At 63.8% G+C, this 27,625-nt stretch overlaps 3 protein-coding genes across 6 annotated transcripts; 1 reads left to right on the plus strand and 2 right to left on the minus strand.

The window, feature by feature from the left end:
• Positions 1–1,443: 1,443 nt before the first annotated feature.
• Positions 1,444–17,110, minus strand: SMPD4 (sphingomyelin phosphodiesterase 4). Of its 3 annotated transcripts, XR_003515129.1 has the most exons (21): positions 17,003–17,110; positions 13,850–13,933; positions 13,070–13,156; positions 12,484–12,626; positions 12,317–12,392; positions 11,753–11,861; positions 11,606–11,658; positions 11,192–11,343; positions 9,801–9,933; positions 7,929–8,000; positions 6,320–6,406; positions 4,942–5,087; positions 4,592–4,682; positions 4,276–4,376; positions 3,886–4,049; positions 3,578–3,783; positions 3,180–3,413; positions 2,912–3,043; positions 2,702–2,830; positions 1,853–2,598; positions 1,444–1,792 (listed from the first exon to the last, which is right to left on the minus strand). XR_003515129.1 is itself a non-coding variant. In XM_027566062.1 (20 exons), exons 1-20 carry the CDS (start codon positions 17,075–17,077, stop codon positions 2,269–2,271), a joined length of 2,604 nt encoding a protein of 867 aa, XP_027421863.1. In that variant the 5' UTR covers positions 17,078–17,110; the 3' UTR covers positions 1,444–2,268. The 3 variants fall into 3 exon arrangements, 2 of the variants coding, with proteins under 2 accessions (XP_027421863.1, XP_027421864.1); XM_027566062.1 differs by having other exon boundaries at positions 1,444–2,598; XM_027566063.1 differs by lacking the exon at positions 6,320–6,406 and having other exon boundaries at positions 1,444–2,598.
• Positions 17,111–17,162: 52 nt separating this feature from the next.
• Positions 17,163–21,463, plus strand: MZT2B (mitotic spindle organizing protein 2B). 2 transcript variants are annotated; one of them, XM_027566090.1, is made up of 4 exons: positions 17,163–17,671; positions 17,755–17,903; positions 18,711–18,890; positions 21,249–21,463. In XM_027566090.1, the coding sequence occupies exons 1-4, from the start codon at positions 17,502–17,504 to the stop codon at positions 21,404–21,406; spliced, it is 657 nt and encodes a 218-aa protein (XP_027421891.1). In that variant the 5' UTR covers positions 17,163–17,501; the 3' UTR covers positions 21,407–21,463. The 2 variants fall into 2 exon arrangements, with proteins under 2 accessions (XP_027421891.1, XP_027421892.1); XM_027566091.1 differs by lacking the exon at positions 18,711–18,890.
• Positions 21,464–21,928: 465 nt separating this feature from the next.
• Positions 21,929–27,275, minus strand: LOC113907216 (tubulin alpha-3 chain-like). Its single transcript, XM_027566075.1, has 4 exons — positions 25,503–27,275; positions 24,876–25,024; positions 24,107–24,787; positions 21,929–22,285 (listed from the first exon to the last, which is right to left on the minus strand). Exons 1-4 carry the CDS (start codon positions 25,780–25,782, stop codon positions 21,989–21,991), a joined length of 1,407 nt encoding a protein of 468 aa, XP_027421876.1. The 5' UTR covers positions 25,783–27,275; the 3' UTR covers positions 21,929–21,988.
• Positions 27,276–27,625: the final 350 nt, after the last annotated feature.

The raw sequence follows: 27,625 nt of genomic DNA on the forward strand, positions 1-27,625 counted from the left end.
CTCCGAAACCCGGGGCCCATCAGCTAGATCCGCGGCGCCTGTGAGTGGCCTCCCCCACCGGCTCACTCCACTCGTTTCTACATGAACCTGTGTGTCCTCAGAGCAGCTCAGAGCCAGGAGGTAGGACATGTACTCAGGTTGTTGATCTGGGAGTTTGGTGGCGGCCGCGCCGTCAGAGCTGAGCTGATCCACAGGCTAAGCCCAAACACCAGGTGCGGTGCCCACGGGCAGGAAGCCACCTGGGCAGGTGTTGGCAGCGAGTAAGGCTTTTACAGGGTGCCATGCAAGGGAGGCGGAGCCTCAGGCCCACTGCAGCGTGGCCACAGAGTTAGCGTTCTCTTCAGGGATTTCTTTGTGCTGGTCTTCACTGCGTCACAGGCTCTTCTCTGGTAGTTGGGAGCAGGCTTCTCGTGCTGCGGAGCTCAGGCTCCAGGGAGCTCAGGCCTAGCAGTCCTGGTGCACGGGTTTAGCTGCTCTGAGGCGCGTGGGATCTTCCCAGATGAGGGATGGAACCCGTGACTCCCGAAGCGGCAGGCGGGTTCTTCAGCACTGCACCGCCAGGGAAGCCTAAGTGAGTGGCCTTTGAAGGGGAAGTGGAGGGGTGGGGCTCCCCCTCTTAGGGCCAGTGCCCCCGGGTCTGGGGCTGTAGCCTGCCCAGGCGGGCTGCCTTGGAAGACGTCTCAGGACACCTGTCAGGAAGCTGTGCCTCCAGGCGCCCTGCGGCCGCTCCCCCCTGATGGGGAGGCCGTGGCTGAGCAGGAGCAGGGCCGGGCGGCGTCGGGGCTCAACTGTAAACCCCCCCGGCACTCGGCTTCCACCTCGGCCTCTTCAGAACCGGGGCCCCTGCTCACCTCCCCACGCCTCCCCGGCCTGGACGGCGGCTTCTCCCCCGGGACCTCAGTCTCCTGGGCTCCACTCCTTCCTGTCCTGTTTCCACTCTGTAGCCAGAGCCCCCACACCACCTCAGGGTTCATGTGACGGCGGGGTCTCCAACACCCCATCCGCCAGGCCCCGGGCGAAGCTGCCAAGCACTGTGGGCCCTGGCTGCCCTCTGCACCCCACCCTCCAGGCCTGAGCATCAGTGGCATCCGGCCCTTCAGCCTCAGTGTCTGCTTTGACTTCTGAATCCTGCTCCATGAAGACCCCCCAGGTTCTGGCCCAGCTGCGGGTACCACAGTGGGTGGCTGTTCCACAGTTAATGGTGTGTGGGCAAAGGGGGGTGTGGGGGTAAGCACAGCCCCGGAGAGATGGGGGTCCCCACCCTGGCAGGTGGGCCCACACCCATCAGAGGAAGCCTCGCCGGAGTGTCGTCAGGAACTGGTGCGGTGGACGTGGGACCCCAGACGTCGTCTCAGAGGCTGGTCACACAGCTGCTGTCCACCGGGACCTGTGGAGACTCGAACTTCCTGTGTCCACAGAAGTTGACTGAGGGCACCACGGGACTCACGACCAAGAGCAGGTTTATTCAGATCCAGGGCAGTTACACGTTTGGTTTTTGGTCACAGGCCCAAAAGGCCGCTGTTCTGAGTTTACATTAAAACACAAAGCCCAACATTTACAGTTTGAAAACTTAAAAAGACAGACAACCAAAGGCTTTTAAAAATCTGAGTTGGCAAGTGCGTCATCTGCAGGACAAAGGCTGTGGGAGGCCGCGAAGGTCTGTGAACGCGTAGCCCAGTGCAGCTGGAACGTTTGAACGTTACCAAACACTGTCCAAGCACCTGCTCTGAGCAAGGACACAACGGTGCTTCCGACCGCCTCCGGTTGTGACCAGGGCAGGCAGCCCGCCCGCCTGCAGGGACAAAGCCTGCACACGAGGCAGGCCGCCCGTGACCTGGGGGCGTCCGCACGCCTCTCCTCAGATGCAGATGTGCAGCCCGGACTTGGCAGCAAAATTAGCTTTAAAATCATGAACCAGAGGAGAACCACTTTCTAATTTTTTCAAGGCCTGATTCTCCTTGGGAGCCAGAGGCTGGTCTCCTGTTCTGGGGTCTCACTGGCCCCGCCTCCAGGGCCACGAGGACACAGACTGGGCCCTGCCGGGAGGCCCGACTCCTGAGCTTCACACAGTGGAGAGAAAGGCACCTCCCTGCGGGGCCTCCGGCCGAGGCAGGGAGCCCACCGCACCACCCTCCCCTCAGGGAGGCCCGGGCCCTGCCCAGTAGGCTCTCATCCTGCCGGCCAGGCCGCGGAAAACGAGCCGAAGAAGCACGGAGGTGACGGGCGTGGGGCATGGGGCATGGGGCATGGGGCAGCCTGCAGCCACACTCAGAGCTGGTGCAGCTTGCCGCGCTCGGTCAGCAGCGTCATGGCCACGGCGTAGAGGACGTAGCCCAGCACGAGGAGCAGGGCGCAGAGCAGAGGCCCCACGCAGAAGAGTGAGGCCACCGAGAAGGCCAGCACCAGCGACAACAGCGTCCGGTAGCTGCCCAGGAAGCGCAGGCTGAGCCGCGGGCCGCGCGCGCGGCTGGCAGCGGGGCCCCGCCCCACGGGGCTCAGCAGGCGCCGGCCTGACAGCCCGGGCTCCAAGAGATGGTAGCGGCAAAAGCTGCCCAGGAAGTCAGCCCGCGAGCACAGCGCCGCCATCTGGCCTGCGAACTGGAGCGGACGACAGGCTCAGTGGGCGAGGGGTGGGCTGGCGGGGCCCTCCCCACACTCACCCTGAGGTTGGGGGCTGGCGGGAGGCCCTCGCCACACTCACCCTGCGGTTGATGGCGGACGACAGCTGGAAAAGCGCGCGGACCAGGCTGGCGATCTCGTAGCTCCGGATGGGCTGCAGCTCCCAGTCGCCCTGGTACTCGATGTCGAAGCGCCGCAGCCCGCTGATGATCTGGGAACGGAGGGTGCTGAGCGCCCGGCCCCGCCCCTCGCCCCGCCCACACCCGGTAGAGGCCCCGCCCCGCCCGCGCACCTGGTAGCGGCCCAGGGGCGTGAGGATGAGCCCGTCGTCGCCCACGATGCAGTCCGGGAGCTGCTTCTTCCCGTTCTCATCCTGCGTCGTCCCCAGGGCGAGCGTCAGCTGGGCGAGCTGGGCCTCGCTGAGCTGCGGGGCGGGACGGACAGAGGGTCTCGTTCACGGACAGAGGGTCTCGTTCGCTGCCCGGGGAGCCACCCCCGACCCCGACTCGTCATCGCCCCTAGGGCGGGGCTGGGCGGGGCGGGGGGCGGCCGGCGCGTACCCGGAACGCCTGGCACAGGTACTCCAGCGCCTTCTCCAGGTACTCGTCTGTCTTGCGGACGCTGTCCTGCCCCATCTCGTCCAGGTCGTTGCCCGCGTAGGAGCCATTGGTGTCCGCGGGGTAGAAGCCCAGCCAGGACAGGAAGGGGCGGCCGGCAGCGCTCTCCCCGCACTGGTCTGAGAGGGACTTGGCCGTCTGCTTGGCCTGCGTGATGAGCTGCGCCAGACGCAGGACCTGCAGGCGGGCAGGCGGGGATCAGTGGGCTCGGCCGCCTGCTGGCGCCCACACGGTGAGTGTTTGCGGCTAAAGCGCACCTTCCAACAGATGCTGAGTCTGTCATCAGCAAAAACTAGGCTCCCCCAGCCAGACGCGGAGGGGCGTGACCGCGGACCACTCACCAGCGCCCGGACCTCGGGCCCGAACATGGGCGTGTACTTGCAGTCCTGGCCCTCCAGGCTGTACACGTGGCTCTTCACCTTGAAGGAGGCGTCGGTGACGGCCGGCGGCCACGACGACAGGAAGCTGCCGGTGAAGGAGGGCGCCGTGAAGAGCCGGTGCTGCCGCTGAGGGACGCCGAGCTCGGGCTCCAAGAACAGCTGCTCGCCTGGAAGGCAGGACGCCAGCCTGGCTGTGGCTCCAGGAGCAGACGGTCCCCCCAGGAGCCCCAGGGCCGCCAGCAGTGGGTGCCCTCTGCGTGGGGCCTCACCCCGCTGGATCATCTCGGCCAGGTTGGGCTGAGCGAAGACCTTGGCCACGCGGAACACCATGAGCGCGTTCTTGGGGCTGACGAGGTCTGTGCGCAGTGCGCGGTTCAGGAAGCCCAGGAAGAGCTTGGTGTAGATGAGCAGGTTCTCCTGCACGAAGGGAGCCCTGTGGTGGGGTGAGTCAGGGCTCCTCCAGGCTCTGTCTCCAGCACCTCGAGCGGGTGACGGCAGGGGGCAGTGCAGAGGGCTGAGGGTGGGGTCCTCACGGAAGAGGCCCCTCCCTGGGCAGGGTGGCCCGGGGCAGGGCTGAGGGGCTCTGCCTGAGTGCACGTGGCAGGGGTCGACGGGGGGGCGGGGACGGGAGGCCCCCGCAGCGCCCGGGGTGGACTCACCATCTCTCCGACGCGCTGCGAGCCTGGCAGTCGCTGCCCGGGGCCTGCCTCTCGGGCGCGTACCTCCAGGGCTGCAGGTAGCTCAGCCACATCTCCAGCACCTGGTGAGGCGGAGGGGCTGGCGCTGGGGGAGGGCAGGAAAGGGGCCCTGCACTCCCAGGACCCCTGGCCCCTCAGAACAGACCACCTGGCGGGCCCTCCCCCCAGAGATGAGGCTGGGAGCCCACCCACATGGGCAGCTGGGTTCAGGTCAGGGCTGGCAGAACGACCCCCTCCGTCTCCACACACGGGACGCAGGCGGTAGGGCAGCACTCACAGCTCTGAAGGACGCGTCCAGGGGCCAGTGGTCAAAGCAGTGCTGCAGGAACAGGTACAGCTTCTGCTGGACGAACCTCGGGACGGCGGCCCTGCGGGGGACAGGGGTGTCACCACAGAGCCCAGGCCACAGCCTCCTGTGTGCAGCCCCTTCCTCAGAGAACACCCCAGGGGCACAGCACAGGGGACCCGCACGGTGCCGCTCTGCCAGCCCCCTGCCGGCGTAGGGGGTGGGGGCGCAGAGCTGAGGCTGGGCTCTCCTGCCATGGGGCGGGGGAGCGAGACGGGTCTCCCTGCTGCCCCCACCTCCTTGCCAGGAGGGGTCAGGGGACCGTCCCTGCCCATACCCACCTCTTGAACTCCTCTAGGGGGCTGGCAGCGTGGGAGTGGGCAGAGGGAGAGGCCTGCTCAGGCCGCAGGCTGTTGGCGAACGCGTGCAGGTGCTTCAGCAGCAGCCGTACGACCAGCACGTGCTCCTCCGTGGGCATGAAGGACTCCTGGGGGCCGGGCGGGGGCGTCAGCCAACGCCCTGCAGGTGTGCCGCCGACGCCCAGGTGGCTCTTGCACTTGGATACCCAGCGCAGCCTGTGACTGGGCTGCAGGCCCACAAGTGCGGGCGGGTCTGAGACCAAGCGGCTGCTCCCCCGCCCACCCCCAGCCACGGGCTTGCCCGCGGTGAGCAGCGCCGAGAGGGGCCCAGAAGACCCAGGCCCACGGCCTGGTCCCACAGGCCGCCGCGGCATGGCAACAGCCGCGCAGGCCCCAGCGACCCCCAGGGCGGTATCCCTTCTGCCTCGTCTACCTTTGGGTCTCTATGTGCTGGACCTGCAACATGCCAGACAGAAGGGCATGCCGTAATGGGAAGGAAAAGCACAGGGCCCCTCCGTGCCGAGCCTGCTCCAGGAGCCCCCGGGCTGCCCCCCACGCATCTCGACCCCCAGCATTTCTGGGCCCGCTCCTGCCCTCGGCCGGCACCCGCACCGCAGCCTGCGGGCCACCTCCCTGCTGCTCTGCCAGGCACACGGCCTTCTTCAGCGCCTCCTGGCCTGAGGCGGTGCCCGCAGGAGCTTGTGGCTGTTGCCTATGCCCTCTGTCTTCAAGACACCCACGGGCTGGCCCCCCGCTGCGGATGACCCCACTGCTGCCCGGGAAGGCCCTCCCCCGCCCACGGCGGCCCTTCTGGAACCCTCTCTCCCTCCTCTGTGCAGGAGCCAGGCAGGAACGGAGAGTGACATCTCATCCGTGCTCAAATTCAACTTCAGGGCTGCAAGGCCCCACTGAGGGCAACATGGACAGAACGCTGACCGTGAGCGAGGCCCACACTCCCTGGAGGTCCCGCTGGGGAGCAGCGAACCTCGGGAGCCCACCAGCCCCACCCCCATCCTACTGCCTGCACTCAGTCCCTGGCACTCCTGCCTGAGCAGACTGCAGACTCCACAAAGTCGCCACCCACGAGCCCTGAGGCCTCCTGTCCTCGGTCGGCCCCGGTGCCAGGCCTGTGCTCCTAAGGCCGCACGGCTCTCCCCCACAAATCGGGGCCGAGCACGCAGCACCATGACCCTTGAGGGCTGGACGCCTGGGCTGGCCTGGAGCTTGGCCAGGCAGCGCCGGTGACCCCAGCCCAGCCACCTGGCTGCACCCCGAACCCCAACGGGAGGGCCTGGCTCTGCTCGGAAGGGGCCTCTGCGTCGCCGCGGGGGGTGGGGGACAGGACGCGCGCGGCCAGTACTTGGTGGGCGTGGAGGGCCTGGAGGCTGGGGTGGGCGGGGCTGTGGAGGGCGCGGCAGACGCTGAGCCGGTAGTGCAGGACCTCCAGCTGGGCGCGGAGAAGCCGGCGGGCGGGGAGGGAGAGAGAGAGACAGTGAGAAGGAGCCCCGCAGCCGCGACAATCAACAGCAAGAGCACCCGGCAGGGAGAGCCCTCGCCCGCAGCAGGCCCCGTGGCCTCGGGCCAGGCACCAGGCACTGCTCGCCCGGCGGCGGCAGAGGAGCCCGAGGGTCCCTGGGGCTCCGTGGTCCACCTGCCCCCGCGCCGCGCAGCTCATGCGTCTGTGGCCCAGGGAGCCCGGGCCCCTCCCCGGACACGCCGCTGTCACCGGGGCCCACAGGCCCACGCCCAAAACGTAAACGTGAGAAGCCGGTTCTAGACCGAGGCCTCTCCGCCCAGAAGAGAAGAATCAACAATTCACTGGACTTCCTGGGCTGTTCCGAAGGGAGGTCCATCAGCACGTAATGGGATCAATTCCCAGTCAATTCCCAGGTGTCGTGACACCAATGGGAGCCCCAACCTGGAAGCTGTCCACACGGGCTGGTTCCCAGGGGGGCTCCAGGCGGCACACCGCCCCCCAGGCCCGTCCTGGACTCCCACCTGGAGACCAGCCCCGACCCGCCAGGCCCACGGACACAGCCTCCCATCAGGCCCGCGGCCGAGGCCACACCCACCCAGAGGCCTGGGTCCAAGGGAGGGGCAGCGAGGCTGGCCCACTGTCTGCCCCCCTGCCCCGGACTCCTGCCTACCCCCCCGCGGCAGCCAGAGCCGCCCCGCACACAGCCTGCCTGCAGGGGCCCCGCCTCGGGCGCCATGCTTCACCCAGGGGACATGCCCGACACCGGGAGACAAGCCAGCCATGCTCTCAGCAAGGAGCCAGGAGGCCTGGGGACCCCATGGGCCCACAGCCGCAGAAGCTCTAGAACAGCAACCCTGGGGCCCCTGCAGCCGGCTTTCCACACAACCTGCCTCCCCACGTGTTATTTTCCTGCCCCAACAGATGGCAGAGAGCAGAAGGTTTCTGGGCAACTGGCCAGGCCTTCCCACTGCCCCAGCCCAGTCCCCGGGAGAAGGGCTAGGCCCCCAGGTGACTGGCAGCCCAGAGCCGCAGCTGAAGACTGGCGTGGGCAGGCTCCCGGGCTCCTGGGCCAGGCGCGCAGCATCGGGCAGAAGCGGGCGGGGCGGGCGCTGGATGGGAGGCCCAGGGTGGAGCCCACCCCGCTCGGCCCTCTCGCCCCTGGGGCGCCCTGTAGAGCAAACCCCCAGGATGGCAGAGGCCGCGGGGCTGGGGGCCCCGAAGCAGCCTGGAGGACCGCGCCTGCAGCAAGGGCAGGGCCTATGGTGGAGCGCCCTGCAGCCCGCCTGCCGCAGCAGAGCCCGCGCTGGCCCCGCCCAGGGGCTGCAGGCCTCCGCACACACAGGCGGCCCAGCAAGGGAGGGGGCCGCCCGGGGAGGGCAGGGTGCAAGCCCGGCACACCGCACAAGCCGCCCGCCACCCAGCGCCTGGGGAGGCGAGCCCACAGCCCGCTCTGAGGCTGGAGCGCAGCACAAGCAGCGGGGGCAGCACGTACCTTGGCATGAGGGGACTGCATCTTCTGGTACATCTCCAGAGAGTAATGGTGCAGCCACATCTCCACAAACACCTGCAAGAGCATGCGCGGGTCACCAGGTCCCCGGCGGGGGAACCAACAAGCTTTCCACCAAGGCTGCTGGGAAAGCGGGACCCGCTGCAGGACGCAGTCAGACCCTCACTCAACACCGTAAACGAGAAACGACTCAGAGGAGATCAAAGGCCTGCAACAGGAAGCAGAACCGCACAACTCAGCGTCTCTCAACGCTGGACGTGACGATGACCTCCTACATGTGGCTCCAACAGCTCAGGCAGCAGAGGGGAAACCGGACCGCGCTACAATTCAAAGCTTTTCTGGGACTTCCTTGGGGACCCGCGGTTAAGAATCCGCCTGCCAACGCGAGGAACACAGGCTCAATCCGTGGTTGGGGAGGACCCCACGTACCGCGGGGCACCTGAGCCACACGTGCTGAGCCCGTGCGCGGAAAGCTGGCTCCCCCGCGAGAGAAGCCACAGCCAGACAGTGGCCCTGCGGCCAGCAATGGGGGCCCGGCATGGCCAAGCGAGGGTAACTTCAGTAAGCGTTAGTTTAAAAAACTATCTTTTGTGCGTCAAAAGATATGACGCGTAGGGTAAAACAGCAACTCACAGAACGGGGAAAAGGCTGGCCAACCGTGTCCCCGACGATGCTTAACACGCAGCTCATACAGAGACCACTGGGAAGCCAGTAACAAGAAAAGCGTCAACTCCAAACCCAGCGAAGGACTCGAGCAGACACTCCTCCAAGACACACACGTGGCCAACGAGGGCGAGAAAGGCAAACAGGCCGGTCACCGCGACTAGGACACCGCAGTCAAGAACCAGAGCACACGAGCGTCCCGAGGACGCAGAGCAACTGGAGCCCGTGCGCCCCGCCGGGGGTGAGGAGAAACGGCTCAGCCACCAGGGAAAACAGCACGGCAGGCCTCAGACGCCCCGCAGAGGGCGAGGCGCAGCAGGACAGTCCCAGCAGCCAAGACCGAAGGCAGCCCACGTGTCCATCAAAGGGACAGACACACGACACACGGCCACGTGCAGCAGGTCTGCACTTGGCTTCAGACGGAAGGGCGCTCTCAGCCACCACGCAGACGAGCCTGCAGCCCCTGCTAAGGGAAGTGAGGGCAGCGAGCCAGAGGCGCTGCGGACGCCCCAACAGAGGCACCGGCGAGGGATCTGTCACGGGACCAAGTGGGACGTGGGTGCAGGGCTGGCGGGGCGCAGAGGGACTGCTGTCTGATGACAGACGCTGGGTCTCACGGATGGAAGGTTCTGGAAACTCGTTACGACACTGCAAACACCCTAACGCTACGTGACCATCGCCTTAAAACGTTTCAGACTTACGTTCCACGTTACGCGTATTTTACCACGGTTCCAAAAAACCCCAGAAGCCCATTGTGGCCACACTCCAGGTTCTGAACAAGCCAGCTGTGGTGACACCCGCAGCCCCGGAGTCCAGCCGCAGAGCCAACAGGCTCTCTGGGGCCGGCTCAGGGCACAGGCGCGAGGCTGCCTGCCACCCACACGGGGGCCCTGCAGGGAGGGATGGGCCTGCTGACCAAGGGGAGGCCCTGTGCCTCAGTGCCCGAGACACGCTGGTGGCCAGAGAGGGCGAGCCCGGCCACGGAAACGGAGGCTGGAGAGCCATCATGTCACCAGGAGAGGAGACTAGAGCTCCACGGACGGGGCGGGGGCAACACTGCGAGGGACACAGACAACAGCGGGCAGACGCCTTCCCGGCTGTAACACCCCCCTCACCAGGCGCAGCCTCTTGGCTCTGCCCGCGGGGTGGGCAGCGCCCAGCACCAGACCGGCTCCCGCAGACGGCCGTGCTCACCTGGAGCAGCGTCTCCGACCGCCAGATCTCGTGGGAGGCAGGGTCCGCGTTCACCGACGTCTGGTGGGAGACATGCCGCTTCAGGAGGCTGGTGTGGTGCAAGCCGTAGGACGCGAAGGGCACAGCCGGCGTCCTGCGGGCAGACACAGAGTGCGTTGGGTGCAGGGGCAGGCCCAGCCGAGCTGCCTTGAGTGAACACAGGGGAGGAGGCTGCCTTCAGGGCCGCCCGGAGGAGCAAGGCGGGAAGACCTGAGAAGCATCAGCTGGCACTGCCCGTCCACAACGGGCCCGGCCGAGGACCGCAAGGGACGCAGACGCCGCCCACTAGGTCCCCCAGGTCCATTACCTGAGACCCAGGCACTTATTCCCCTTCCCTGGAGGAGGGCCACATCGTCCCTCAGCCCGGCCAGCGTCTGACCACGCGGGACACCTGAGGAACCAGGGCAAGGGTGCGGCGCACACCCCGCCATCAGGGTTGGGACCCTCCGGACGACGGGGAGACAGCCGCGAACGGAGGCAGGGGGCTGGTGAAGCCCGAGGGGGCTGTGGGGCCGGGCTGGCGGGCCCTGCTCTGCAGGAAGGCCGAGGAGACCACGGCTTTCGGAAAACACTCAAGAGTTATGGCGTGACAGCCACGTGTCTTGTAACTTGTTCAAACAGCTCAGGAAAACACACACAGATTCGCAGGATAAAACAACTTGGTAATCAGGTGGGTGAAGGGCCTATGAAAGTTCCGTTACACATAACAACTTGTAAAGCCTGAAATTATATCTTAGAAGGAGCAAGCCAAATCCGGCCCAGAAGTCCACCTGGCAGCTGAAGCCTGTCTGGGGCTGTGAATGTCCCCCCAAGCCCTGCTCCACGCCCCCTACTCATCCTGTCCCGTCCTCAGGGCCCCTGCCGCTCAAGTGCGGGGTGACCCAACACGTGCCAGCAGATGGGGGTGGTGGGAGGACTCCGCAGGAGAGAGCCTGCAGCCCGAGGCCCAGGGTGGGGGACCGCGGGCCCCGCACCGGCGTCTCTGCCCCAGCATCCAGCTCAGCAGAGGCCGCAGCCCAGCACCACCCCGCCCCGTCCTCCACGGCCAGGACCGTTGGCTGCCCCTAGGTCCGAGTCCCTCACCAGCTGGTCTCCGCCTGGCCTGGACTCGGGTGCCCCATGGAGAGAGGGCGGCCACAGGCGGAACACGGCCCGGGCCCATTACTGAGGCCAAAGAACCTGCCGCTTCAGGGAAGCCCGGGCCAGGGCGGCCGGGCCGTGGAGCCTTAGGCTGCGAGAACGCGGACAAGGCTGAGCGCCCTACACACAGGGCAGCACCACCATCCCGAGGGCAATGCTCCGCTAGGAGGAAGGTGCCCACGGGCATCGCGGGCACTGGCCGGGAGCCTCACCTGGGAGCCGGTGAGGGGCTGGGCCCCCCTGGGCTGGAGGAGAGCGGGGGCAGCACGCTGCCTTCCGTGGGCAGGAACCACGCCAGGTACCTATCCACCAGGATGAAGTAGGCGCAGTCGGAGGTGCGGACGTGGAGAGCTCCGGGGGGTGGCTGCAAGCAGAGCCCCATGAGCGTGGCCACGGACCCCGCCCCCAGGGGCTGCCCCTGCCCGGAAGGCACCCCCTGCAGGAAACCCCCCGGGCCAGCACTCGGGGCACCCGCCCGCCCCCGCCCATCACCCTCGCTCGGGGAGGGCGGGCTGAAGGGCGAAGGCTGTGGGCTCAGGGGGCACGGGAGACGGCCGGCCCAGCCTGCCTGGACAGGAGCCCTGGGCACCCCCGCCCCGCCCCCAGGGGGCTTCAGCCCTCCTTACCTTCTGAGCAATCAGGCTCAAAGCAAAGAAGAACATGTAGTACTCGAAGGGATCTGCGGGCCACGTCAGGGGGCAAACGGCAGGGCGGCCCCTCCCCGCCTGGTGCCGGCTCCCCCACCCCCGCCTCCCACGGCCAACAAAGGATACTGAGCGCCAGGTACAGGCCGAGGCCCCCGGTGGGGGGCAGCTGCAACTTGTTGTGGTACAGGGGGCTGTCGGGAAGCACGCGCTCCTGGATGGACGCCTTCACAGGCCCCTGCAGACAGGGGCGGCCCGGGGAGGCTGCGGCGGAGCCCAGCCCTGACCCCGCCGGGGAACCTTGCTGTCCCCTGCCCGTCGCGCGCTCTCCCCATGTCCCCACCAGGCCCGCCGCAGCAGGGCACATCTCGGCCCAGCCAGGCACGCGATGGATCCCATCTGTTGTGCTTCTGAGCCCCGTGAGCAGGCCTGCCTTTAACTCGCCCCACAGAACTGCAGACTCAGTAAAACAAAGCCTCTAGGCACGTGCCCTGGCACTCAGCTGGAGGCCACTGGGCCTTGCCACCGCAGGGTTCAGATCACCTCGGGGAAAAACGTAACTGCTGAGGTTCCAATGTGTGATGCCTCCTGGGTCAGACACCAGGATGCTCCGGCCACTGTCCCAACCCTTTGGGCCCGTCCCCTGCCAACACCATGGCCACGAGCCCACCTTCACCGCCATGGCTTACTTACAGGCAGGTAGGAGACAGGAAAATCAAACTTATAGTCTTCAGCCTGAAGCTTATACACCAGTTTCATCATCGGGCCTCTGAACACAAATGACAGAAATAGGAAAGTGAACGGCAAACCAGACGGGACTCCCAGAGAACGTCCGACCCCGCGAGGGCGAGACGACCTACCCAGGGTCCAGGAACTCCATGGCCATGCTGTGCTCCACGGGGCTGACGCGGCCCTGCAGGCAGCGCAGGTTCCACCCGGGCAGGACGCCGTCCAGGCTGCCGAAGATGCTCTCGACCAGCCACGGGAAGACACTGTGCAGCTCCTGCAGCGGCGGACGCTCAGAGCGGACCCTCCAGGCGGCCCCGCCCGCCTCCCCGCCGGGCCTGCACCCGGGGCCCGCTCCCCGGTCCGGGGCAGCCGTGGTGATGTGGCTGCTGCGTGTCTGGCTCTACCCGGCACGGCGGACCTCTGTGCTGGACGCAGCTCGGGCAGGCGCGGGGAGGGACGCCCGGCCTCCATCTGCCCCACGCTAGTAGAGCCGCCCATGTGACAACCATAACCGCCTCCAGACACTGCCAACGGCCCCTGTGGGCCCGCAGCTGAGAAACCCCAATCTACGTGCTCTCGTGCTTACACATCACAGATGTGAATTGCACCCGGGGTCAGGCCTCTGCAGGAAACGCTGAGGTGGGAGGGGGGCTTGCAGACCCTCCTCCGGGAGCACGTGAGACACAGCCCCATAAGAAACAGACAGCGGAGCCTTACCTTTGCTGGGAAGTCCTCGATGACTTTAACCAAGTCTTGGCAGCGCTGTGCAAAGGGCTTGTTCATAGAGTCGGCTTTCAGGCTGGCCTAGGAGACAGAGCCGACCAGAGCGCGGTGAGCACCCTGCTGGAGTCAGACCGGAAGTCCAAGCGACAGGCAGGAGTCACACACGAAAGGCTCCCGTCATCCCGACCAGAAAAGAGAAGGCCCTGTGCGCGTGGATGAAGGTCAGCAGGAAAGGCCAGGCTTCACCCAGGGAACGCAAGGCCCCGGCCGTCTCCACACAAGGGTGGGGTCCACAGCGTCTCGGTCAGAGGCGAGACCCCGCTGCGAAGGCTGGAGCTGGATCTGCTGCCTTTCGGGGGACACCAGGAAGACCCTGCTCCCAGATCAACACCCATAGGAAAGCGCAGGCCTGGCACCCCAGCAGAGCAGGGGCCTTCCGATTGTCACCAACAGCAAGGTCATCAGAACCCCTCGCCTTCATGCAAAGATTTACGAGACGTGACGATGCAGGTGTCCATTCTTCGCCCTTGTCCCCCCCAGCCGGGGAAACCAGGGACAGATGTTTCTACGACCCCTCTTGTAAATGAGAAAACTGGGGCTCAGCGGCTGCATAAACCAGCGCCCGCCAGAAGGGGGCAGGCTCGTGCCTGAGGGACCTAACGGAGTCCACTGTTCTCCAGCACGTCGCCTCGAAAGCAGGCGCTGCTGAGTTCTCCAGTCCCTCTGCTACAGAACTCCGGTCCTGTGGGCCCTCGGCGGGCAGCAGACACTTACGAGCAGGAAGCTGGGCTGCTGCAGGTGGGGGAACGCCATGGCAGCCTGCCTTGCAGGGTCCGGAGCGGCCGTCGTAGGGGACCACTGCAGGGACAGAGATGGAACCTCAACAACAAGGTTATCGCAGCACTTCACAAAGCTCAAGCAAGGCCCATGTTCTGCAAAGTGCTGCGCACGTGCAGGCCACAGTGACCAGCTCCAGAGCCAGGACCGTGGGGGTGAGCCTGTGGTAAAGCAGGGCACCGGCCACGTGCCAGGCCTGGTTCTGGCGGCTCAGCATCCGTTCCTCATTTACTCCTCAGGGCCAGGCAGGCAGGATTCTAAGGCCAGCCCTGCCAGAATCCCGTCTCCGGTTGTTCAAATGCTCTTTGAAAGGGGTTTTACAGACAGGTTAAAGTCTCAAGCGTGAGAACCATAAGATTCAGAGTAGTCCTGGCTAACAGGCAGCAAGGAAATGGGGACCTTGGTTCCACCCTGCAAAAAGACGGATCCGCCGGCAACCTGCGTAACCCTGGAAGCAGGTTCTTCCTGCACCTGCAGAGGAGAGCAGAGCCAGCCAGCACCTTGAGGTCAGCCTTGAGACGCCCTCCGCTCAGCCAGCCGGGCCCTGTGTCCTCAGATACAACCATGAGGTGCCAACGGATACAGTTTTAAGCTGCAAAGCCTACTAAGCAAGAATAGAAGGCGCATCCTCACGATGACCTGTGGGACGAGGTCAGTGCTGAGGGAAATGGAGGCACAGCCAGGACACGCCTCCTCACTGCTCTCTAGACAAAGGCTCTGTCCTCCCTGCGCCCTCTGAGAAGGGAGCGGGGATGGGACGAGCACGCTCTGCCAGCAGAGCCTCTGAACGGCCACTAGAAAATCAGGGGCAGCTCTCCGGACTCCCACTCCCTGTGCCTGTGGGGCAGAACCCGAAACACGCAGACCGAGCAGAGTCAAAGCCTCCGCGCCCCTTGACGGCCCTCCTGGCACAGCTCTGCCCACGGCCACGCAACAACGCTGCAGGGGCGCCTGGCAGGCAGGCCACGTGGGTGGAGGGGCCGGGAGGGCATCTCTGCCACTGGGCATCACGAACACTGCCCCGAGACCAAGGGGGCTGGACTCCCGCCCCCAGCCCCGTCTGCAGGAAGCTGAAGTCTGCCTGGCCCCCCGCGTCACAGAAGAGCCGGCACAAGCAGCTGCTGGTTAGGAAAGTCTGGTGCACACTCCTGAGTTGTTCACAGACGCTACAACTGCCAGCAGAAGGGAAGAGCCAGCTGCACAGTAACCGCACTGCAGTCATGACATGAGGCGCTCCATCCACAGCCAGCAGTTCTGAGAACCGGCCTCAAGACAACGGGACGGACGCTGCTGCTGCTAAGTCGCTTCAGTCATGCCCGACTCCGTGTGACCCCATAGACGGCAGCCAACCAGGCTCCCCGTCCCTGGGATTCTCCAGGCAAGAACACTGGAGCGGGTTGCCATTTCCTTCTCCAATGCATGAGAGTGAAAACAGAGAGTGAAGTTGCTCAGTCATGCCTGACTCTTAGCCACCCCATGGACTGCAGCCCACCAGGCTCCTCCGTCCATGGGATTTTCCAGGCAAGAGTACTGCAGTGGGGTGCCGTTGCCTTCTCCGGGACGGATGCTGCTGTTCATTATAACCTACGTCTCTGTGGGCATCAAAATAACTGTAGCTTGCTCTGCCTGTATATGTAAACAGGCTAAAACTGTCAGCAAGGAGATGCTACAGACTCACGCCTGCATCTTGCACCCGAGGAACACGGTGCCCTAGGGCCACAGGAAGTGGTTTCGGAAGACAGGCTTCTGCCGCCAGCCCCAAAGAAATGGAGCACTGGCCGGGGGATCTGTAAGCAGGCCCTTTGCCCTTTCCTGTCTGCCCATTTCTGTCCTGCTCAGACCTTGTAGAAGTGAGGTGACCTGATGGCATGCAACCTAACTCCTGACTCAGGGTCTACTGAATGCCCACAAAACCCTGCCTAACTTGTTGATTCTTTTCCTAGATTAAAAAAGAGCAGGAATGAAAAAGAATGACCAGCTCTCTGCCCCCAGGTTCCCTCTGGCAATCCTGCAGATGAGCAGGCAAGACAACAGCTGAAACACAACCAGGAGACCGCCAGCCTGCAACAGATGGAAAGTGACGCAGAGCCTGACGTCCTGCCGCAACGATTCTGAGACTCTTCCCCTTATCCCTTTAAAAACTGTCGCTGCGGAGCATAATCTTCAGACCCGGCTCTGGGACACGAGTCTGGCTTCTCCATTTCTGATTAAAACAACCTTTCTTTTCTCCTGACATTTGCCTTTGGAGTGTCCGCCATCGAGCTGTGAGTGGTCAAATTTCGGTCCAGCAACACTGAGTCTGCTCAACTCCTAATTAAACTAAATATCGGCTTCAGTTTTAAGAATGACTTAAAACGCTCCAGTCCTGAACCAAGCGCTCCAGAGAACACCGTGCACTACTCAGAAAAGATCAAAGCGGCATAAAACCCTGCACTGCGGGTCGAGGGCAGAGCTCCCGAGATGACGAGGTGAAAGCTGCTTCTTCCTCGGAGAAAGTTGGAAGAGGGCGCGGCTGAGTGAGCCCGAGGCGCCCAACCGGGGAATTTCGGGGAGAGGGCAGAGTCCCGATTCTCCCGCCGCGCCGCCTGCTCTGGGCACCCAGCCTCCGCTTCAGCCCGCCACCTCCGCACTCGCTGCCGTCAGGAGCGCCTTCCGACCCGGCTTCGGGGTCCCTTCTGGAGCCGCAGCCCTGGCGGCGCCCATCTCGTCGGGGCCTTCCTCCGGCCGCGCAGCGAGCAAGACGCCCTGCCGTCTGCGGCTCGCCACTACCCGGCGACCCTCGGAAGCCGAGGCTCCGCACGGCCAGCACACCCGAGGCGGGGGCGGGGGCGGGGGCGGGCGTCAGGCCGAGACCCACCCCTCGCCCCCACAGCGCTCGCCGGGGAGCCCCAGGCTGTCGGTCCCCCACCGCGCGCAGGAACGTTAACCGGGCGCCCGCCTGGGCGAGGCTCGTGAGGCGCGCGTGAGGGCGCGGCGCTCGACGCCCCGGTCCGATGCCCGGGGCTCGCTTGGGAACGGAGCCGACTTCCGCGGAGGTTTGGGGCGGCCGCCGGGACGCTGGTCCCGCCGCGCGCCACTCCCACCACTCACCTGAGGAACCCGCAGCGTCGCCCACTTCAGGGAAGGAAGCCGCCATTCGGCGACTAGGCGCCGAAATGTCGTCATCAAGCTGCGCGCGTCGCGTCCCCCCGGCGTACGTGGTGAAAGGCGCGTGCGCAAAGCCAAGCCCCGCCCCCAAACCCCGCCCCGCGGGTTTATGGGAAGCCCGCCTCGGAACGCGCGCGCGCGCGTGCTGCGGGGACCTGGCGGCAAGGGCCGCGCGTGCGCAAGAGAAGCGGCCTCGCGTTAAGGTTAGGGCCTAGAGGCGCGCCCCTACCAGGCGCAACAGCCGCGCGCCGGGCCTGGCGGGCATTTATTGGGCGACCGCGGAGCTCTGCGTGCGGGCTTCCTGCGGAGCGCGCGCGGGAGCCCAGTCGCTAAGGCGCGGGTGCCCCGCACATCCGCCGCCGCCCGGACCCGAGCACCGGACGGCGGGGCCGGTAGGGGGCGCGGCGGGGACCGGGCGGCGCGCACCTCCACGGTTCCTCAGATGGCGGCCGCGGGCGCGGGGCCGGGCCCTGGGCCGGGGGCGCCCCCGGGGCTGGAGGCGGCCCTGCAGAAGCTGGCGCTGCGGCGGAAGAAGGTGCTGAGCGCCGAGGAGATGGAGCTGTTCGAGCTGGCGCAGGCTGCGGGCGGCGCCATGGACCCCGACGTGTTCAAGTGAGCGCCCGGGGGAGCCGGGTCCTCCGGGGCGGCCGGCCCGGGCGAGGAGGGCTCACTGCCGCCGCGTGTGTTCTCGCCAGGATCCTGGTGGACCTGCTGAAGCTGAACGTGGCGCCCCTCGCCGTCTTCCAGATGCTCAAGTCCATGTGCGCTGGGCAGAGGGTGGCGAGCGACTCCCAGGATCCCACGGCCGCGCCCCTGCCCACGCCCAGCGTGCCTGAGACCCGAGGTCAGAGCCGGGCCAGGGCGGCGGGTGGGCATCTCCTGGCACTGGGCGCGTTTGGTCCCTAGTGGCCAGACCTTTCTGTTGTTCTTGACCCAGAACTCGGTGGGCACATCCGATGGCTGGCCCCTTGGGCTCCAATCCCCAGCTTGGACTTTGCCATCTACCACCCTGGAGCGTGCCCGTCCACATAGGGAGGGTGCAGGGTGGGAGGCCCAAAGCCGGCTAGACCTCACTGGGACTCTGCGACCCGTTTCTCCCCAGCTCTGCACTCAGGGCTTTTCCCCACGAAGCTGGGAACAGGCGGCTTTGGATCCTTCCTCCCTGCGGCTGTGGCCTGTACTGAAGTCCTCAGGGAGCAGGGCGGGCAAAGGCTTTCCTGTGCTTGCTTGTTGGCCCCCTACCCGGCCCAGGTCCTGCTGAGTCTGGACAGTGAAGCTTCCCTCTGTGGGCAGCTCCTGGCTGGTAGGATGCAGAGGGCCTGGGGTGCTGCTCAGTCTGGAGGTTGTGGCTGGGATGAGCAGGGGCTGGTGACCAGGTTGTCACAGTGGAGCTCTAATCCATTTGGCGTGTCCCTTCTCCTCCATATTCCAGGCACACTTGAGATGCAGCTGAATCTCCGGGCCGGCTCCTTGGCCAGAAACTTTCTGAGAAGGGGCTTTCGGGGCAGAGAGCAGCTGGGCCCCTGGTTGGGAGCGCCAGGGCCCTGGGCGCCCATGTCCCTGTCCTGAGAGGCCCCCTCCTGGGCGCTGCGGTGCAGGCCTCCCCACTGATGCTCCCTGTCTGCTCTCTTTGTCTCTCTCTGACCTCCAGAGGCCTCCTTTCTCTCTGCCCGGAGCCATAGCCCCCCTGCGAGGCCCTCCTTTTCCTGCGCCCCGCAGCCTGCGGCCTCTCCGGTTCTGCTCCACGGCCCAGCTGCCGCGCACTCGCCTCTCTCTCCGGGGCCCCCCGGTTCCCTCCGGTTCTCTTGCTGCCTGTTCTCTCCTTTTGCAGGTTGCGTTTATTGGTTTATTTCGGGGGGTTGGTACTGTTTCCACAGAAACCACCATAGCCTCCAGAAAGAGCAGCTCTGGGCTGCAGGGGCGCGTGTGGGGCTGTCAGCCCCTGAACTGGCTGTCTGGAGCATCAGTCCCTGGGGTCCCCCTTGCCTGGTTCCCGAGCCGGGGATGTGGCGACTCCGGCCCTCGCTCAGTGCCAAGAGCACAGCGGGGCAGATGCGCTCTTCTCCAGCTGCACCCGGCCTGCCGGGCACATCCGCGCGGGGACCGTTACCCAGAGGTGTGGGTCGAGGGTTAAGGGGCACGTGTGCAGCCTGCGTTGTGCGTTGGGCGTTCAGTGGCTGGTCTGCAGCACTGGTCAAGCCCCTGCTGGGTGCGCCCCACGCCCCCGCCGCCCGCTGGTCCCGGCCACCAGGCCCCGCCAGCCTGTGCAGCAGGTGGTGGGGCTGCAGTGGTCTCCCCACCTCATCCCGCAGCCTGTCACTGATACCTGGCCTCGGCAGCTGGCCGACTCCACAAGGGGCGCTCTCACCACCCAGGAGAAAGCTCTGGGCTTTCCTGGTTTTAGTTTCCACTCAGCACTGCGGCAGAGCCCGTAGCGGGGGTTAGGGGCTCCCCAGCTTCAGGGACCCCCAAGTCACGATGCAATGGGCCGCTGTTTGGGGGGTTCGCTTCATTAGGGGAGTGAGCCGGCAGTGACTCGTTCAGTGAGGATGACGTGGTTCACTGGCATCGCCGACTCCATAGACACAAGCCTGAGCAAACCCCAAGGCGGTGAAGGACAGGGAGGCCTGGCGGGGTCCGTGGGGTCACAACTTAGTGACCGAGCAACGACAATAAACCGTTGTCTGTCTTGACCCTTAAGAGGGCCCTACAGGAACTGGGCTTTACCCTTGGCTCAGCCTCAATCCTCTTTTAAGTCTGTTCCATCTGACCTAATGGCCACATCAGAGGAAGCTGAGCAGGCGTGACGAGCTCTGAGCTCCCAGACGTGCCTTGCTGGGTCCAGCGGACTCGAGGCCTGAGTGGGTCCCCCCACGAGCCCCAGGGCTGTGCGGCTCCTTTAGGTGCTGAGAACCACCCTGAGCTGGATGAAGGGCCCGCTTCCGTCCTGAGGTGGTTTTCCTGACACCTCTGATGACTTAAGGGTGGCATCGGTTTCTTATTTCCGGGTTCATCAGCCTCACTAGGTTTAAAGGTGAATGTCACTTTGAGTCCCTTACTTTCCTCTCATCCTTGAGTATCCGGGGCCCTGGTCCTCCTCGGTGGGGGTCAGGAAGCGCACGTCTGCAGGCCCCGGAAGCAGAGCTGCAGAATGAGGCCCGCATGGCGGCCCACCTGTTGCTCCGGGAGCTGCCCCTGCACCCCCTTCAGCGGCGCTCAGGCCCCAGGGTGAAGCCACAGGCTCCCAGACCTGACTCGGCCTGGCCCAGGCCAGGTGGGGAAGCGTGGCTTCTCCAACTGGGTGACCCTGTGGGGTGGGGGCCATGCACAAACAGGACCAGAAGGCTGGCGTCTGTACTGGGAAGAAGGGCGGGAACAGCCCTCTTGGCTCATTTTGGTGGCCCCTGGGCAGAGCTGGCCCCGCGTCACCCCACCACATGCTCCAGTCTGCTTCCGCTCAGCGCTGGGTGACCGTGCCTACACCTTATTCGAATTGAGTTCACATGGGGAGACCAGCTATCAGGCTTCCAAGTTGGGGCCACTGCAAACGCCCCCCAGCCCTGTGCCAGGTGGCTCAGACCTACTGTTGTTTGATGGAGAACTTCCAGAGACCCCGGGAAGGGCGGCCCTGTCTCTGCAGGCGTGCCGGTGTCAGGATCAGATCTGGTGCCGTCCATGGCGCAGGCCCCCACTCCCCACTGCAGGCTGCGGGGCTAGGAACCAGCGTGGAGCCCGGGTTCCCGCAGGGGGCAGGCAGCCGCGGCCAGGGGAGAACCCGGGCTGAGGTGCGTCAGCGGGGCAGGCCGGGCCAGGCATGCCGGCTCCCCCGGGTCCTGTAAGCTGATGCCATTGCCAGAACCAGCGCAGCCCAGCCACAGCTGCAGACCTTGCCAGCCGATGGCCAGGGGGAAGTGGTTGGAGCTGCGCTCTGCAGCTGAGCGTGGCTGCCCTGTGGAGCCTCAGGGGAGTCCAGTCTCGGGGCCAGTGGTCCTGGATGTCTGTGGAACACAGAGGGGAGAGGGAGCCCACCGAGAGGAAGCACTTCCAGGACCAGGTCCAGAAGCTGGCCTGACGTGCTTCCCGCATCAGTGGGCTGCTGGGAGCCGGTCGCAGGGCCAACGCACCGAGCTTGCCTGCGCTGCCCCCGGGCCTCTGCCTGGCTGCTGACGCCTGTGCTCTGCGTCCCTAGGGAGAAACAAAGGTGGTGGTGCCCTGGGCGGAGGCCCGGCGCTGGCAGAACGCGGCGGCCGGGACGGACCAGGCCAGAGGATGCCCCGCCAGCCCAGCGCCTCCAGGCTGCCCAAGGGGGGCGGGCCAGGGAGAAGCCCCCCGAGGAGCGGCACCTGAGCGCCCCCCGGGCAGGCGGCTCTCTGTCCCTGTGGCTAATAAACCGCTGAAACCCAAGGGTCCACTCCAGGCGTGTTCTGTCAGCCGAGTTCAGGCACAAGCGTTTAGACGTGGCTCTGGGTGCCGTCTTCGCTACCCGCCTCCTGGGCCTCTTTGGAGCCAGCAAGGAGCGCGCGTCTTGCGGGCCTCTCGCACTGTCACCGAGGCCCTCCTCGGCACCAAGGGCAGCAGTGCTGTGAGCACAGGAGCGCGGTGAGCGACGGCTGCTAACCCTCCGTGGTCACGCACACCAGAGAAGCGGGTAAGACCCTGCCTCCCGGGGTCCTGAGCGGCCACGTCACCCACAGGTCCAGACCCGGGTTTCCACACTCCACCTCTACGCCCTTATGCCTTAGGCCGCCTGTCCCAACACAGAAACCTGGGAAATGGCAAATTCAACTGAAAAACCAGCAGGGATTCCTCCACACTCCTGCAGACAGATGAGCTTGTCCCAGACACAGGTTTAACTGAGAAACTTTAATAGGGAAGCACGTCTCTGACAGGCCGTCGGGGGGCCGGGTGCGGGAGTGCGGCCGCGCCCCTTCAGTACTCCTCCCCTTCCTCGGCCTCCGCCTCCACCGAGTCCACGCCCACCTCCTCGTAATCCTTCTCCAGCGCCGCCAGGTCTTCCCGGGCCTCCGAGAACTCGCCCTCCTCCATGCCCTCCCCCACGTACCAGTGCACGAAGGCGCGCTTGGCGTACATGAGGTCGAACTTGTGGTCCAGGCGGGCCCAGGCCTCGGCGATGGCCGTGGTGTTGCTCAGCATGCACACGGCCCGCTGCACCTTGGCCAGGTCTCCCCCCGGGACCACCGTGGGGGGCTGGTAGTTGATGCCCACCTGCCGGAGAAGGACAACATGGTCAAGTGGGGAGTGTGGCCTCGGAAACGGAAGCTTGTTTTTAAAAATGGGGGCCGTGGACCCACTTTACATGATGCCCTGTACGAACGGGTACTGTCTTTTTCGGCAGTATCTGCCACAGTTTAATACCCTACACTTTCACTTGCTTTTCAGTCTTCTGCATGACTAAAACATCTTGCCACATACACACTTTTATAATGAGAAAACCTAATACAAACATGGAAAAAGAGTCCACAAAAATGGTGCACCCCTGAGCAAACGGTTGTTAACATATGAAGTCACACTCAGACTGACAAGTGAGGATTCAACACCGTCAGGGGTGAACTTTCTTTCGTGGGGACAGCAGTGTGACCTCCTGTACCTCCCCAGACTGGCCTCTCCTCTGGCTCAGACTCAGCCAGGACGGGAAGCCTGGGCACAGTGCCAGGCACCCCACAGAGTGCTGCCCAGCTGAGAATGCCTTGGGTGGCAGCCTTGCCTTCTAAAGGTCAAAGTAAGGGCACTGAAAGGAAACTTCCTCAAACCAAGAAGAATGGAAGAAGAAAAGACCTCCCTGGTGGTCCAGATGCTGCGGTTTACTGCAGGGGGCCAAGGGCTGATATCTGGCCCAGGGACTAAGATCCCCCCTGCCGGGTGACATGACGGGAAAAAAAAAAAGCTTTCAACCCCAACCTATAACCTAACCTCAGAGGCCTGCAAACATCTATGGAAGGTGTAACTTCGTGGATATTTCCAGATTGGTGAAACCCGTCACATACACTTTATCCCTGAGAGTCACTTTACATGTGTGAGTTGTACACCCTCAGATGGTCCGCGTCAAGGTGTCTTGAAGTGGGGCTCACAGAGGCCAGGTGGGTGCAACAACGTGGGTGTGGTCAGAGGCAAGCTCTGACATTTAAAATGGGAAAACGAAGACCCACACATCGCTGCTACTTGTCCTCGTTTTCAATCTACAAAGGCCCTGGAGATGGCAACTCCCAGACACTGAAGGGACCCCTCAGGGCTCAGACGCGGGATCCAGCACTTTATCTAACCCAGATCGCTTGGGAAAAAGGACTCAACGAGGAAGAGGGCGCAGGGTTAACAAGCCCAGGCGTGGCCAGGCGCTTAGCCTGGTGATCAGGGGTCTAAAGTGGGACATTCTGGGACTTGGCTTCAAATTCAGGATGCTCTTCTCTGGGCAGACGTTTCACTGTGACACTAAGCACAGTTGGAAGAGCCACTGAATTAGTGTGGTTTTGTATGGGAGGCGGCACTCCAAGTCGGGCTTGGAGAAACAGCAGTGAGCCACCCTTGGCCCCACAGAAAATACTGCACAATGAATGGAAGATCCTCTGTACAGAAACAAACGCTGCCTAAGATTCAGTGACAGCTCGTCACTGAAGTAATGCGGAATCGAAACCCATTGTTTCTATCACAGATGATCCCCCAGACTCTGACCAGGTTCTTGGGCAAGCAGCGGGGAAAAGTGAGGACAGGCAGGCCTGCGGTCAGGGTCTCTGAAAGCTCCCTCCTCCTGTCGCTGCCCCTGAGGCCGTTAGGTTCTAAAAGCTGTCTCAGCCTCTGTCTCTGAAGTGTAAGATGTTAGTAATGTTAGCCCATGAGCATTATGGATTGGTTGTGAGAAGTAAAGGTACATCAAGTATGGGTCGGGATCGAGGCGTCCAGCACACTGATTACTAACCTTGCTGTCCCTACAGCCCAGCTGCCCTGGAACAGGGGACCCTCCGCGCGGGTCAGCACCCTGCCCCGGGGCCGGCCACGGGCAGAAAGCTGCGCACACGCCCCCGCCCAGCCTACCTTGAACCCGGTCGGGCACCAGTCCACAAACTGGATGGTGCGCTTGGTCTTGATGGTGGCGATGGCCGCGTTGACGTCTTTGGGGACCACGTCCCCCCGGTACAGCATGCAGCAGGCCATGTACTTGCCGTGGCGAGGGTCACACTTGACCATCTGGTTGGCCGGCTCGAAGCAGGCGTTGGTGATCTCGGCCACGGACAGCTGCTCGTGGTAGGCCTTCTCGGCCGAGATGACCGGGGCGTACGTGGCCAGGGGGAAGTGGATGCGGGGGTAGGGTACCAGGTTGGTCTGGAACTCGGTCAGGTCCACGTTGAGGGCGCCGTCGAAGCGCAGGGAGGCCGTGATGGAGGACACGATCTGCCCGATGAGCCGGTTGAGGTTGGTGTACGTGGGCCGCTCGATGTCCAGGTTGCGCCGGCAGATGTCGTAGATGGCCTCGTTGTCCACCATGAAGGCGCAGTCCGAGTGCTCCAGGGTCGTGTGCGTGGTCAGGATGGAGTTGTAGGGCTCCACCACGGCCGTGGAGACCTGGGGCGCCGGGTAGATGGCGAACTCCAGCTTGGACTTCTTGCCGTAGTCCACCGAGAGCCGCTCCATGAGCAGCGACGCGAAGCCCGAGCCGGTGCCGCCCCCGAAGCTGTGGAAGATGAGGAAGCCCTGCAGCCCCGTGCACAGGTCCGCCTGCGGGAGGGAGAGGCGTGAGCCGGGCCGCACGCGCCGCCGAGAGCCGGGCCTGCCCTCCCTGCCGGGAGCCCCCGGGCCCCCGCACCAGTTTGCGGATGCGGTCCAGGACCAGGTCGACGATCTCCTTGCCGATGGTGTAGTGGCCACGGGCATAGTTGTTGGCCGCGTCTTCCTTCCCGGTGATCAGCTGCTCCGGGTGGAAGAGCTGCCTGTAGGTCCCCGTGCGCACCTCGTCTGCGGGGGGACAGCGGCCGGGCTTGGAGGACGCCGGTCCCGCCCCCGTGGCCGGCTCCGGGACCCGCCCGTCTGCAGGCCCGCACCGTTCCTCCCCGGCCTGCGGTCAGGTCTCCCGGGAGAGTCTCCAAGACAGATACGCCCCACCTGCCATTTTCGGCTCCGGGGGCCCATCGACCCAGAAGAAGTCTCAGCGTGGTGGGTTCCCAAAGGACGGGAGTGCCCTGGCGGCTCTGTGGGCACCTCTCGCCCACACCCGCCGCTCCACCCCAGGCATCACTGGGACGGTCCTGCCACTCTGGACGGATGCCAGCCTGACTGCCCCGGGCACCCCCTGTGGCCTGGGTCTCCCGGGCTCCGGGGTGCCTGTCTGTTATCTCCTGGGTGGCCCCTCTCCTCGGAAACTACCTCGGGCTTCTGACCGGGAGGCACCCGGCGAAGGTTCTGGGCTTCCCTTGCCAAGTGGGAGGGGACCTACCGACCACGGTGGGCTCCAGGTCCACGAACACGGCCCTGGGCACGTGCTTGCCGGCCCCCGTCTCGCTGAAGAACGTGTTGAAGGAGTCATCCCCGCCGCCGATGGTCTTGTCGCTGGGCATCTGGCCGTCGGGCTGAATGCCATGCTCCAGGCAGTACAGCTCCCAGCAGGCGTTGCCGATCTGGACGCCCGCCTGCCCCACGTGGATGGAGATGCACTCGCGCTGGAAGCAGAGCAACGAGTGAGGCCTGGCGACACGGCCGTGGTCTCTGCACAGCATGCAGATGTACCTGACTTCTTAAATTAATAGTTCTACTATCTTTTGGTTTGTATCTAATATACAAACCAAAAGATATTAGTATCTATATTTAGTATCTAATATAAATACTATATTAGATAATAGTATCTAATGTCTTAGGGTCTTGTCGGACTTTGTCCCACAAACTTCCCAGGTCAATAGGAGCCCAACATGCTACTGAAGAAGAGCAGAGAAATAGTTCCAGAGGGAATGAAAAGGCTGAGCCAAAGCGAAAACAACGCCCAGTTGTGGACATGTCAGTGGTGAAAGGAAAGTCTGATGATGTGAGAACAACAAGGCAGAGGAACCTGGAGTGTCAGGCCCATGAGTCAAGGCGAATTGGAAGTGGTCCAAACAGGATTAGCAAGAGTGAACATCAACATTTTAGGAATCAGTGAACTAAAATGAATGGGAATGGGCAAGTTTAATTCAGATGACTATTGTATCTACTACTGTGGGGAAAAATCCCTTAGAAGAAATGGAGCAGCCCTCATAGTCAACAAAAGATTCTGAAATGCAGTACCTGGATGCAATCTCAAAAATGACAGGATGATCTCTGTTCGTTTCCAAGGCAAACCATTCAATATCCCGGTAATCCCAGTGTATGCCTTAATCACTAATGCCGGAGAAGCTGAAGTTGAATGGTTCTATGAAGACCTACAAGACCTCTAGAACTAACACCCAAAAAAGATGTCCTTTTCATCACGGGACTGGAATGCAAAAGGAGGAAGTCATTTTCTGTCTGAGCACCTGCCTAGCCAGCATGGAGACAGACCTGAACTGTGAACAGGAATACAGTCATTATAAACGTCTTCCCAACACTCAATAAAAAGCAGTAAAAACCTACACAAAATTAGCATCAAGCCATTCTGTTTCCACCCAAGGCTGGATTTACCAACCTGAGGTAAGCAATGGCTCAAAAAATCAGACACAGTGTATGAAATAACACTTCTCAGTCATCAGACAACAGGCAGCACAGAACAGTGAGTGAGTCCGCTGAGCAGGGAACAAGGCAAGCCCGGCAGAGGTCCCAGCACATCCAGGCTGCAGCTGAGAGAGGAGACCCAAGCAAAGCCCCGGGATCGCCCAGGGTTGAGTAGGGGAGTCCTGTGTTGAGAGGCCAAGGCAGCTGGAAAGTCTGGTGCTGGAAAAGAGACAGCTGCGCCAAGGGGGCCCAGGGCAGCAGGGAGGCCCAAGGTCCTCACTGTGGCTGCTCAGCACAGGGAGGGAGTAGCTGAGCCCATGCCTGCTGTGGCAGGAAGACGTCCTGAGGCAGAGAGCTCGGGGAGGGGGGGGTGGTCCTCAGCAGTGGGGCCAAGTGAGGCCAACCCTCAAGACTGCCCTGAACCCACCCAAGAAAGCTTAAGAGCAGGACACAGAAGGCTCAAACTCTTCCCAGGTATATTTACAGCATCCCAGCAGAAAGCTTCGGAGAAGGCAATGGCACCCCACTCCAGCACTCTTGCCTGGAAAATCCCATGGATGGAGGAGCCTGGTAGGCTGCAGTCCATGGGGCCGCTAAGAGTCTGACATGACTGAGCGACTTCACTTTCACTTTTCTCTCTCATGCACTGGAGACGGCAATGGCAGCCCACTCCAGTGTTCTTGCCTGGAGAATCCCAGGGACGGGGAGCCTGGTGGGCTGCCGTCTATGGGGTCGCACAGAGTCATACACGACTGAAGCGACTCAGCAGCAACAAGGAACTACTGCACAGCAGAGAGAACTCTGCTCAGTGTTCCTCGGCAGCCTGAAGGGAGGGGAGTCTGAGGCTGAATGGAGACATGTACGTGTATGGCTGAGTCCCTCTGCTGTCCACCTACACTA

The sequence above is a fragment of the Bos indicus x Bos taurus genome, chromosome 17 (assembly GCF_003369695.1).
Source record: "Bos indicus x Bos taurus breed Angus x Brahman F1 hybrid chromosome 17, Bos_hybrid_MaternalHap_v2.0, whole genome shotgun sequence".
NCBI classification, from domain to species: Eukaryota; Metazoa; Chordata; class Mammalia; order Artiodactyla; family Bovidae; genus Bos; species Bos indicus x Bos taurus.

What these genes read in the sequence shown, in the direction of transcription:
- MZT2B (XM_027566090.1), top strand. Translation starts at nt 17,502, where the DNA reads ATGGCGGCCGCGGGCGCGGGGCCGGGCCCTGGGCCGGGGGCGCCCCCG. An exon ending in ATGGACCCCGACGTGTTCAA is followed by an intron (nt 17,672 to 17,754) that starts GTGAGCGCCCGG and finishes TGTTCTCGCCAG; the next exon opens with GATCCTGGTGGACCTGCTGA. An exon ending in CAGCGTGCCTGAGACCCGAG is followed by an intron (nt 17,904 to 18,710) that starts GTCAGAGCCGGG and finishes TCTGACCTCCAG; the next exon opens with AGGCCTCCTTTCTCTCTGCC.
- SMPD4 (XM_027566062.1), bottom strand. Translation starts at nt 17,077, where the DNA reads ATGACGACATTTCGGCGCCTAGTCGCCGAATGGCGGCTTCCTTCCCTG. An exon ending in CCCCTAGAGGAGTTCAAGAG is followed by an intron (nt 4,683 to 4,941) that starts GTGGGTATGGGC and finishes TGTCCCCCGCAG; the next exon opens with GGCCGCCGTCCCGAGGTTCG. An exon ending in CGCAGCGCGTCGGAGAGATG is followed by an intron (nt 4,050 to 4,275) that starts GTGAGTCCACCC and finishes ACCCCACCACAG; the next exon opens with GGCTCCCTTCGTGCAGGAGA.
- LOC113907216 (XM_027566075.1), bottom strand. Translation starts at nt 25,782, where the DNA reads ATGCTGTGCAGAGACCACGGCCGTGTCGCCAGGCCTCACTCGTTGCTC. An exon ending in TGGACCGCATCCGCAAACTG is followed by an intron (nt 24,788 to 24,875) that starts GTGCGGGGGCCC and finishes TCCCTCCCGCAG; the next exon opens with GCGGACCTGTGCACGGGGCT. An exon ending in GGTGCCCGACCGGGTTCAAG is followed by an intron (nt 22,286 to 24,106) that starts GTAGGCTGGGCG and finishes CTTCTCCGGCAG; the next exon opens with GTGGGCATCAACTACCAGCC.